This window comes from Mustela nivalis, assembly GCF_964662115.1.
Source record: "Mustela nivalis genome assembly, chromosome: 10".
Taxonomy (NCBI): domain Eukaryota; kingdom Metazoa; phylum Chordata; class Mammalia; order Carnivora; family Mustelidae; genus Mustela; species Mustela nivalis.
The window spans coordinates 26,361,641-26,372,439 of NC_139029.1; the positions used below are offsets into that span (position 1 = coordinate 26,361,641).

At 58.5% G+C, this 10,799-nt stretch overlaps 2 protein-coding genes across 4 annotated transcripts; both read left to right on the top strand.

The window, feature by feature from the left end:
- Positions 1-4: 4 nt before the first annotated feature.
- Positions 5-3,933, top strand: TEKT2 (tektin 2). Of its 3 annotated transcripts, none has more exons than XM_082686925.1 (10): positions 5-75; positions 828-1,039; positions 1,121-1,246; positions 1,447-1,652; positions 2,348-2,491; positions 2,572-2,686; positions 2,854-2,961; positions 3,059-3,202; positions 3,377-3,456; positions 3,622-3,933. In XM_082686925.1, the coding sequence occupies exons 2-10, from the start codon at positions 884-886 to the stop codon at positions 3,833-3,835; spliced, it is 1,293 nt and encodes a 430-aa protein (XP_082543051.1). In that variant the 5' UTR covers positions 5-75; positions 828-883; the 3' UTR covers positions 3,836-3,933. The 3 variants fall into 3 exon arrangements, with proteins under 3 accessions (XP_082543051.1, XP_082543053.1, XP_082543052.1); XM_082686927.1 differs by having other exon boundaries at positions 66-232; XM_082686926.1 differs by having other exon boundaries at positions 72-172.
- A 719-nt stretch (positions 3,934-4,652) lies between these two features.
- Positions 4,653-10,042, top strand: ADPRS (ADP-ribosylserine hydrolase). Its single transcript, XM_082686931.1, has 6 exons — positions 4,653-4,910; positions 7,320-7,416; positions 7,686-7,893; positions 7,992-8,176; positions 8,508-8,608; positions 9,218-10,042. The coding sequence occupies exons 1-6, from the start codon at positions 4,691-4,693 to the stop codon at positions 9,508-9,510; spliced, it is 1,104 nt and encodes a 367-aa protein (XP_082543057.1). The 5' UTR covers positions 4,653-4,690; the 3' UTR covers positions 9,511-10,042.
- Positions 10,043-10,799: the final 757 nt, after the last annotated feature.

Sequence of the window (10,799 nt, forward strand, 5' to 3'; positions counted from 1 at the left end):
GCGCGGGTGCCTAGCAACCGGGGGCGCCGAACAGAGGAGCGGGGACGCAGAGCGGAAGTGCGAGCGGGGCTGGAGGTGAGAGGAAGAGAAGAGCCGGGAGGTGGGGGGCCCTCGCCCAAGCCGAGCTCCCTCCTTCTCCCCTTCCTCCTCCTTTCTCGGCGCCTGCGGCGGGGTATTAATTCAAACCAGAGGAGAGGACGGCTGGGACCTAGACGGACCCCATTTCCTCCCAGTGGGGACCCTCACACACCTGCCCCTCCTCCCCCACAGAAGGCAGAGGGAGGACGACCAAATGGGCAGGAAGCCAACCCCCCCCCCCCAACTCCCTAGTGCCAACCCATGTCCCCTGCAAAACTAGCTCGTGCTCTTCCTGGAGAACGGGGCTCCTTCTCTTAGATCCTCACGGTCCTGGCCCAAAGCTGGGGCGGACAAAGAAAAGACGTTTCCACAAGACTTGGTTGCTGGAAGTAGGGGTGGAAACTGGATTAAGGGCTATTTTTCCTGCTAAGCGCCCCAACCCCCGGCCCCACTAAGGGCTTGGCAACACACACACACACACACACCTCAATGGACTCCACTGTTCCCTTTCACCTGTTCAAGGACCAGCAGGGTCCAGGAGTTTGTGTCTGTGGATGGATGTGGGGGGGGGCAGGAAACCTAGTGGACACCTCTCACAAAGCTAAGTAAAGCCAGGGCTGTTCCCAAGCCAGCTTCCTGCAGGAAGGGGCTGGGAGCAAAATGGACAGGAGCATGTACTTTGGAGGGGGTTTTTGATCTAGGACAGTATCTCCTGAGTGGCCTCCTGCTGCTTTGTTTTCCCTCTCCAGCTGAGGTGGTGACTGGAACAGGCCTCGGGTGTTCTGACCCCCCAACCCCCTGCACCATGGCCACACTCAGCGTCAAGCCCAGTCAGCGCTTCCGGTTGCCGGACTGGCACACCAACAGCCACCTGCTGTCCACCAACGCCGAGCGGCAGCGAGATGCTTCACACCAGATCCGCCAGGAGGCCCGGGTCCTTCGCAATGAGACCAACAACCAGGTTGGAGGCCAGAGCCCTACTGGGTGGGCAGAGGAAGAGCCCCAACCCCGCACCTTCTTTATCCGGCTCTGTCTCTTCCAGACCATTTGGGATGAACATGACAATAGGACTCGACTGGCGGAGAGGATTGATACTGTCAACCGTTGGAAGGAGATGCTGGACAAGTGTCTGACAGATTTAGATGCTGAGATTGACGCCCTGACCCAGGCAGGGAGCCGGGGGAGGGAGCTGGGAGACCCTGCGGCCAGGACCTCCCCACACTCCCCACTTCAGGGTCCGCACACCCTTGATGGGGGGTGTTGGGTGGCATGTCCACTGAGTCGCTCACGGGCCCCTCTGTAAAGTGGGGATGAGAGCTGCTTCCCAGGGGATGGCCACACGAGTGTCCCGTGCCCTCTCTTTTCTAGATGAAAGAGTCAGCAGAGCAAAACCTGCAGGCCAAGAACCTGCCTCTGGATGTAGCAATTGAGTGCCTGACCTTGAGGGACAGCCGGCGTGACATTGATGTGGTGAAGGACCCTGTGGAGGAAGAGCTGCACAAAGAGGTGGAGGTCATTGATGCCACCAAGAAGGCCTTGCAACAGAAGATTAGCCAGGCCTTCGAGAAGCTCTGGTAAGGGAGCTCTATCATCTCCACATTCGGCTGCACTTGAAATCTGCATGTCTGTCTGTCTGTCTGTCTTTTTTCTGTAAGATTTTAAAATCTATGTGTTTGAGAGAAAGAGAGAGACCAAGGGGAGGAGCAGAGGGAGAGAGACAAGTGGACTCCGGGCTGAGCGCAGAATCGAGCGGGGCTCGATTCCACAACCCTGAGATCATGACCCGAGCAGAAAAAAATTGAGAGTCAGACTCTTAAGTGACGGAGCCACCCAGGCATCCCAAGGCTGCATGTCTTCCACATGAAACATGTATTGTGGGTAATGAGTAGCGGGCTCTTGGACTCCCTTTTGACCCTGCCGTGCCCATTGTGGAAACCACTGACTGTAGCTCCCACCGCCTGGATGCCGTCTCAGAACACTTCATGCCGCCCTGCTTTAGGCAGCCATCAACAGCTGACTGGGAGCGGGAGAGATGAAGCCCATTTGTCACCACCCCTGGGTACCCTCTCGTGAGTGTGTATGTGTGAGTCCACACATGCATGTGCCCCTGGGGGTGTGCGCAAGCAAGCAGGGGTCCGCATTCTGTCTGTAGGGCGCTCCTCCAGCTCTGCCCTAGCTGGCCCAGACCTCAGTGTCCCTTCAGGACCACGGGGGCTGTGTCCTGGGGCCTTGGCGGAATGGTCCCTGATCGAGTCTGTTCCCTCCCCAGCCTCCTGCAGGAAGTCCGACAGCAGCTCAGCTCTGACCATCGGGACAAAATGGAGACACTGGACATTGACAGAGGCTGCCTCTCTCTCAACCTCAAGTCCCCAAACATCTCTCTGAAGGTCAATCCCACACGTGTCCCAGACGGGTAAGAAGAAGTGTTTCACTCAGTTTCTCCTCCCCGCGTCACAGCCCGTACTCTTCTGAGCCCAGTGTTTCCTGCCACAGCTCCTCCACCCTCCAGCAATGGGACGACTTCAGCCAGTTCAACAAGAGCCGCGCAGAGGCTGAGATGAAAGGGGCCGTAGAGCTGAGGGAGGCCATAGCCCTAACCATTGCCGAGGTGACCGACCACTCCCACACCCTGCTCTTCCAGGGCCGGCTGGTGGCCCAAGCGGTCCCGGTGGCCACATGGTGTCCCACCACACACACCACCCCCCAACTTGAGCGATTTCCTCAGATGGCCCCGAGCTTACAGCCCCCCCTTGGCCTGCCTATCCTGTCCTTCAGACCAACAATGAACTCGAAGCCCAGAGGGTGGCCACAGAATTTGCCTTCAGGAAGCGGCTGCGGGAGATGGAGAAATTGTACAGTGAGCTCAGGTGGCAGGAGAAAAATGTGAGCCTTCTCGGTTTCGTCCCTGGGCCCCGGGGTTCCTCCTGTGGGACGAGAGCCGGGGCTCAGCTGGTGGAGACCAGTCACTCTGTCCCTGCAGACCTTGGAGGAGATCGCCGAGCTGCAGGAAGACATCCGGCACCTGGAGGAGGATCTGCGCCGAAAGTTACAGAACCTGAAGCTATGCCATACCCGGCTAGAGTCCAGAACTTACAGGCCCAATGTGGAACTCTGCCGGGACCAGGTGCGAGGGTACCCCCGTGGGGCACTGGCCCCCCCTAAGGCTTCCTCCAGATCACCCCTCCCCCCCCCAGCACATAACCCTGGACAGCAGTGGGAAGCAGGGGTGCTGGGGTGGAGGGCAGTATCCAAGCCCATAGACTGACCTGGGCCTCCCAATGCACCCGTCTGCCTCTAGGTACAGTACGGCCTCACTGACGAGGTTCACCAATTAGAGGCAACCATCGCTGCCCTGAAGCAGAAGCTGGCGCAAGCCCAGTAAGTTGGGGAGTGGGCAGGGGGCATAGGGAGACACCTCCCACCCATGGGGCCTTTTGCAGCCTGCTGGCTTCCCTGGTGTCTTTCTTCCTGAAGGCCAGTGAGTTTGGCCTTGACCTCCCCTTGTGGGGCAGGGGTGATGGGCTGTTCATGCCCCCTCCCCAGGGATGCTCTGGAGGCTCTCTACAAGCACCTGGCCCGGCTGCAGGCTGACATCGACTGCAAGACCAACTCCATGCTGCTGGACACCAAGTGCATGGACACCCGCAGGAAGCTGACCGTGCCTGCAGAGAAGTTTGTGCCTGAGGTGGACACCTTCACCCGAACCACAAACCGCACCCTGAGTCCGCTCAAAACCTGCCAGCTGGAGCTGGTCTAGTCTTGGCGGGCTGAGGGATGAGAGAAGGGTCCGTGGGGAGATGGAAGAGGGAGGGGGGGTGGAGAGAATGAATTTAATAAATTGTCAGTCCAAATGCCTTTCTGCTATCCCTGCATACAGTCAGCGGGGAGTGAGAGGGCTCTTGGCTCTGCTGTGTATGGAGGAGCAAACTTGGGGAACATCATTCCTCAAGCTCTATGTTCTAAATCTGAGTCCTTTCCTCCTCCCTCCTCAGGGAACCCCTCTCTGGACCAGGCTGACATCCCCCTGGGCTCTAGCACCATGAGCTCTCATCAGCTCGGGGGCCCCAGCTGGACCCTTGCCTGCTCTCTTCATGCCTAGGGGAAGCCCAGGGGAAGCGGGGTAGGCTAGGATCACAGTGGGAGGGCTTGGGGGTGGGGACCCAGGCCTGAGGGAGCCAAGAGCCAGGAAAGCAGTGGGAAGGTGGGCTTGGAGCAGGCTACAAGGAGCAGGGGTGGGGGTGGGGTGGAGACAGTGGCCTTAAGGGCAGGGCTGCCAGGGTCCGATGGTCTGGCTTTGGGCCCTCCTCTCGCCTCGGGGACTCTTCAGTGGCCATCCCGCCCATCTGTGAGCCATTTACAAGTGGGGAGAATGGGGCTAAAGCAGAGGCCTGGCCCAAGGACTTGGGCCCAGGACTTGGGAGCTGCAGCTCCGGGCCGCTGGGCGGCGCTGTGGGTACGGAGAGGTGCTGCGGCTCCGGGCCGCTGGGCGGCGCTGTGGGTACGGAGAGGTGCTGCGGCTCCGGGCCGCTGGGCGGCGCTATGGGGCCGGCCGGGGGGGCGTGGTCGAGCGGCGCGCGCCGGACGTACCGGAAGTGGCGACTGCTCCGCGCGGATGGCGGCGGCGGCAGCGGCGGCGATGACGGCTTCGGGCTGCGCGGGGCCTGGGGCGGCCCGCTCCCTCTCCCGCTTCCGAGGCTGCCTGGCCGGCGCGCTGCTCGGGGACTGCGTAGGCTCCTTCTACGAGGCGCACGACACCGTCACCCTGACGTCAGTCCTGCGTCACGTCCAGAGCCTGGAGCCGGACCCGGGCTCGCCAGGGAGCGCGCGGACAGGTGGGCGGGGCCGGGTGCACGTGGGGACGCGTTGGCCGGGGTTCCCGGGGGCCTCGGGACAGGAGGGACAAACCTCGGAGGTGAAGCTGCCCGGAGCTGCCGGGGCTGGGTCTGGAGGAGCCGCGGACAGCTCGGACTCAGCGCGTCAGAGTCCGAGTCCCAGCTTCGCTCTCGCCTGGAAAGTTCCCCGGTGCCGGGCCTGGCAAGCCGGTCCTGGCAGCCGGTCCTTCCAGCCGTGCAAGCCGGCAGCCTGTGCGTCTTTCCCCTGCATCGCGCCTGATCCACCCTGTGCACCACCAGTCCATTCTCCACGCAGCAGGGAGTGATCTCGAAAGAGCGGAGACGGACCTTCCCCCGCTGGAAGCTTTGCCGTGATTTTCCCTTACTCTTAGCATAGACCAAATTCTCTAACATGTCCTACCTGGTCGGCCCTCGCCTAAGTCCCTGTTTCACCTTCGGCCACCCTTGGCCTTCTGTTCTGTGCTCAGCTGCTCTTACACCAGCTTGCCAGGTCTTTGCAGTGCTGTCCCTTGTATATAAAGCCTGTCTCCTCCCCTTGTGCATCCAGGTCCTCACCCAGATCTCTGATGTCAAGGGGAGGATGTTTCTTGGAGAGCATGTAGAATAGTAAGAAGAAGGGGCCAAACTCGGAACCCTGGAGGAGCAAAAGGAGCTAGACTTGGAAAGGGTTTGATGGGAGCTGAAGCATGTGGGTAGAATAGCAACAAAACCTGGGAGAATTTCAGGATGGTCACGGTGAGATGCTACAGAGAGGTTAAGGAGAGGGAAATCTGGGTTTTAAAAACTATTTCAGTAGAATGTTGAAATCTGGAGGTAAGGTGTCAGTGGGTTTAGGAGGAAATGGAGAAAGGAAATAGAGTAGAAGGTATGATGAGGAGAAATCGGAGCTGTGGTTGAGGCAAAGACAGGATGGAGGGATGGTTTTTAATTTCATCTTTGCTTTGAGGTTAAGATGAAGGAAAAACATTTTAGGTGTTTTAGAACCTTTTGGTTGCACGTAGCAGAAAACTCAGCTCATAATGGCCTAAGCAAAAGGAGAATGTGTTGGCTGGCATAAGAGAAATCCTGAGGTAGGTCTGGCTTCAGGTGGAGCTGAATCCAGGGGCTCAAGCCACGTCCTTAAGACCCAGCTCCCCTCCTTATTCAGATCCCTGTTCTGACAGGTTGGCTTCACTCGCTCTGGCAGACCCTCCGCATAGGGTGGCCCCAGCAGCTTCAGCAGAGGAAGAGTCTGTCTGCAGCAGCCCCAGCAGAAATCCAGACCACATGTTCTCAGCCTGGCTTGGCCATCTGTCCATCCCTGAACAAACGAGTAGGGTGTGCTATTTGAGGAGGCTAGTGGTGGTGTGAACCTTATGCCCCAATCATATGGGCTGAGAAGGGTAGAGAAGTGGCTCCCTGGGGAAGCCGAGTGCAGGGACCAAACGAAGAGAGCATGGGTGCTACTCCACCATGCAGGAAGAGGTGGAGAGGAGAGGAAGGAAGAACAAGTTCACTGGGAAGCTGGGCTGGGTGGACTGGAAGAGAAACTCACTTGGTCAGGAGGTAACAGGAGAGTGTAGCTATGGGTAGGAGGCCTGTCGACCCCTCTTCCTAGTGAAGCCAGGATGGGAGCCCTCTAAAGAGTGAAGGGGGGAAAAAGAAAGAGTGAAGGGGAGTAAGTGGGGCTGGGGGCTTGCAGTACACAGAGAGGAGTGGAAGTGGGGTGGGGGCTTGCTAGGGCGTGTGCTTCCTTCTCTGTAGCCTTCTCTTCCTTCAATAAAACCAAGTGCCACCAGTCCCTTGCCGGCTCCCAGACTACTCGGGACGTCTTCATTTGCAGTGTCGGAAGTGCCAGAGCAGTAGTCCCGGGCACCCAGAAGAAGGAGCGGGGCTTGAGGAGGGAGGGTCCCAGACTCCCAAGGTTGGTTCTGGGGATGTGGAGGGGAGCGGTGGGATAGAACAGGGAAGGGCTTTGAAGGCCAAGGCAGTGAATTTGGCCTAATCCTGAAAGCAACAGACAGCAATTTTGAGCAGCAGAGAGATGAGGAAAGGGATATTCTGCTTTTAGGAAGAATCGTCTGGCTGCACATACAGGCTGGGTCGGAGGTTGGGTGTGGTGCAGGAGAGCTATGGTCATAGTCAGAGGGGAGCAGAAGATTTGCCTTTAGAAATCAGCAGGAATAAAGAATTGCTGAGAATCCCAAGGCCTGGAGCCCAGGTAACTGGGCGGAAGAGAAAGAGGGAGGTTCGGTCAGTAGAGTATGCTTCTCAGTCTCAGGGTCATGAGTTCTAGCCCCACACTGGGTATAGAGCGTACTTAAAAAAAAAAAAAATAGTGGGGGGCCAGAGCCCCCACCTTCAAGCCCTGCAGCACGATCTCACCCTCACCCCACCCTGTCCCTGCAGAAGTGTTGTACTACACAGATGACACGGCCATGGCCAGGGCCCTGGTGCAGTCCCTGCTGGCCAAGGAGGCCTTCGACGAGGTGGACATGGCTCACAGGTGAGGGGGGCGGACCTGAGGGGGAGGTAAAGCAGGTGGGCTGAGCATCTGCACTTCTTGGCCAGAGCGATGCTGCAGGTGCATGCTGGGGCCCCAGCTCTCGGCACGACGCTGGCACTGCGTGGCTTCCCAGGGCAGAACCAACTGCACCGGGAGTTTGGGCCTCAGTCCCTAAGGCTTCCTCTTTTCCCAGGCCAGCCAGAGCTCGCCCCTCCCGGCCCTGACACATGTCTTTTCAACCCTCATCCTGTCTCCCTTCTTTCTCTTAGATTTGCTCAGGAGTACAAGAAAGAGCCCGACCGGGGTTACGGCGCTGGAGTGATCACTGTCTTCAAGAAGCTCCTGAGCCCCAAGTGCCGCGACGTCTTTGAGCCTGCCCGGGCCCAGTTTCACGGAAAAGGCTCCTATGGCAACGGGGGTGCCATGCGGGTGGCCGGCATATCCCTGGCCTATAGCAGTGTCCAGGACGTGCAGAAGGTAGTCCGGGCGGGCCGGCTGCTGGGCGCTCCCCTCCCTCCTCTCTGCAGCCCGGGTTCTGTGACAGCCCGTCTTTGCTCCCACTGCCTCTGCCCTAGTTTGCCCGGCTCTCAGCCCAGCTGACACACGCCTCCTCCCTGGGTTACAACGGTGCCATCCTGCAGGCCCTGGCTGTGCACCTGGCTTTGCAGGGGGAGTCGTCGAGTGAGCATTTCCTCGAACAACTCCTGGGCCACATGGAAGAGCTGGAAAGTGACGCCCAGTCTCTCTCAGATGCCAGGGAGTGAGTATGTGGGAGGGAGGCAGGCTGGAAGGGCGTTTGGGGGTGTGCCTGCCTTTTGGGGTCTTCCGGCATTGCCACAGGCTGAAGCCTTTTTTTTTTTTTAAATTGCAGACTTTTAGGAGAGTGTGGGAGGAGCCCCTTTGCCTTGACTCTGCGTTGAGGCTCTTAGGTTACCAGAGACTGGGACGGGCAGCTCATCCCCAGGGTGCTCCTACTTGTTGTCAGGACACCTGTGCTGGGTGTCAGCCTGATCACCTCCCGCCTCCCCCTCCCACACCTCTTCCCCTGCCTCCCATCTCCACCCTGCTGAAATCTCACCCCTGACCCACAGGTTGGGCATGGAGGAGCGTCCCTACTCCAGCCGACTGAAGAAGATCGGTGCTCTTCTAGAGCAGGACTCTGTCACCAGAGAGGAGGTGGTGTCCGAGCTAGGTGGGTAGACCCTCACACCTGTCATCCTCGGCTAGTCCTGGGCTTAGGGACAGATGGGAGCCGGGAGGCCCGCCTGCTGTCCCATTTCTTGCCCGAAGCTGTGGGGACAGCGGAGCCTGCGCTGTGCCATCCTTGGCAGGGCTGGGAACACAGGCCTCCTTGCTGGGGTTAACTCCAGGGCTGCCACGCCACCAGCCTGGCTGCTGAGCATCCCTCGGAGTGGCAAGTGGCCGTTAGTTTTCACAGTTGATGTTGATAACCGGTACTTGTTTAGAGAGCACCTGTACTATGTTCTGGGCCCCGTATGGAACACTTGTGGCCCGTTTCACCCCCACACCAGTCCAGAGAGTCGCTGCCTTTATTCCCTCTCTGCCTGAGGAGTCAGATCTCAGAAACCAGAATCTCAGCCATGAGGGAACTTGCGTGGTCCCATGCTAGCAGGAGGGAGAGCCAGGATTTGAACCTGGGTAGTCTAAGTCTAGAGCCTCTGGACTGAATCACAGCCCAGCTTGAAACTGAGAGTATTGACTTGGAGTGAGTGGTGGGAAGATGGCTGGGGACATAGAGGGTGGAGGAATGTGGGGTCCCCATGTGCTGGCTTCCCTGCAGGCAATGGCATTGCTGCCTTTGAATCTGTGCCCACTGCCATCTACTGCTTCCTGCGCTGCATGGAGCCTGATCCTGAGATCCCCTCTGCCTTCAACAGCCTCCAAAGGACTCTTATCTATTCCATCTCGCTCGGGGGGGACACAGACACTATTGCTACCATGGCTGGGGCCATTGCTGGGGCCTACTATGGGATGGAACAGGTGCCAGAGAGCTGGCAGCAAAGTTGTGAGGGCTATGAGGAGACAGATGTCCTGGCCCAGAGCCTGCACCGTCTCTTCCAGAAGAGTCCATGAGGGCCTCAGCTGCTGGGACTCCGCTGTGTCCAGCCAGCCCAGCTGCAGCTCAGACTGGAGATGCTGTGGTTCCTTGGGCACGGGTCTGTGCCTCCGTCATCCTGCAGTGGGGGTGAAACACGCGGCTGGCCCGGGGTGGAGGACTGGTACCTCCCTGGTGCTGGGTTCCGGGCTCACTGCCGAGCCTGGGGCCTTCCTGGCTCCCTGGGCAGAGGGGAGGGATTTGGACAGGTTTTATTATGGAAGGGTGTCTGTGGCATTTTCCTGTCTTACCCAAGACGTGGGATTCTGGGGGTTGGGGTGGGGGCAGAAATGATCGGCAGCGGCGCTGCTACTTCTTGTTGAGATGTGGCCAGTCTGCCAGAAAGCACGGCTCTGGCTGGGTGGAGCCCAGGGCAATAGTATGTTCACGTGGGTCAGGGAAACCAGCCCTGGCATCCAGCTGATCTAGATGCACACCTGGCCTTTGGCGGTCATGGGGCGTGTTAACAGCTTCTGGTGGAAGTCACAGCAATAAAACAGTTTTTGGTAAGTCCTGCCACTGGTGCCCATGTTTCTCCTTGGCCCTGAATGAATTTCTTCCCCCCTGTACCCCTGTGACCTTTTCAGGCCATGTACCTCTTCATCTGCTCTACTGGGAGCCAGTAACGGAAGGGTGTGGGGTCTTGGGGCAGATCCCTCCAGTTCTTCCAAATGGCTGTGCTGTTCAGCCAGGAAGGGCAAAGTGGGCATGTTTTAGTGCTTTTTCCTGTTGGAGATCATTCAGAGTGACCCAGGCAGTGGGCAGAACAAGCCAGATGTCCCTGTTCTCGGGGGCTGACTTCTTCATAGGTTGTTCCCCAAATAAGACCCAGCTGGCCAAAGAGCAAGACCCCAGTAGGAGGGTGCAAAGGGCACCCCCTCCCACCAGACTGCCGACCCTCGGGTGAGGAGGGTGCATCATGTTGGTGTCCTAGGTGGAATGAAGGATTTGGGCCTGTCTTTATCTTGAGCTCCAGTCAGAGGCCTTGGCTTGAAAGGAAGTTTTACACACCATTTGTTTTGAAGAAAAGAAAATCGAAAGGGAGAAGACCCCTCCGCTCCAACTAGGGATGTTCTCCAGTTATCCTTCCGGGTTCAGTGGAGAGAGCAGCACACCAAGCTCTGCAACTAGCGTGAGGTCCGAGAACTGATGGGCAGGTCTGCTTTCAGCTGAGATGGTGTCCTGCCAGGCTGGGGCAAACCACGGGGCTTTTCAGAGCTTGGATTGTTTCAGGTTTGCTGCCCCCATTCCTCAAGCCAGGGACAGA

Bases quoted from the DNA above. Each gene is read 5' to 3' on its own strand.
- TEKT2 (XM_082686925.1), top strand. From the start codon at position 884: ATGGCCACACTCAGCGTCAAGCCCAGTCAGCGCTTCCGGTTGCCGGAC. The intron at 1,653-2,347 runs GTAAGGGAGCTC...TTCCCTCCCCAG, and splicing joins CAGGCCTTCGAGAAGCTCTG to CCTCCTGCAGGAAGTCCGAC. The intron at 2,687-2,853 runs GTGACCGACCAC...CCTGTCCTTCAG, and splicing joins TAGCCCTAACCATTGCCGAG to ACCAACAATGAACTCGAAGC.
- ADPRS (XM_082686931.1), top strand. From the start codon at position 4,691: ATGGCGGCGGCGGCAGCGGCGGCGATGACGGCTTCGGGCTGCGCGGGG. The intron at 7,417-7,685 runs GTGAGGGGGGCG...TCTTTCTCTTAG, and splicing joins GAGGTGGACATGGCTCACAG to ATTTGCTCAGGAGTACAAGA. The intron at 7,894-7,991 runs GTAGTCCGGGCG...CCTCTGCCCTAG, and splicing joins GTGTCCAGGACGTGCAGAAG to TTTGCCCGGCTCTCAGCCCA.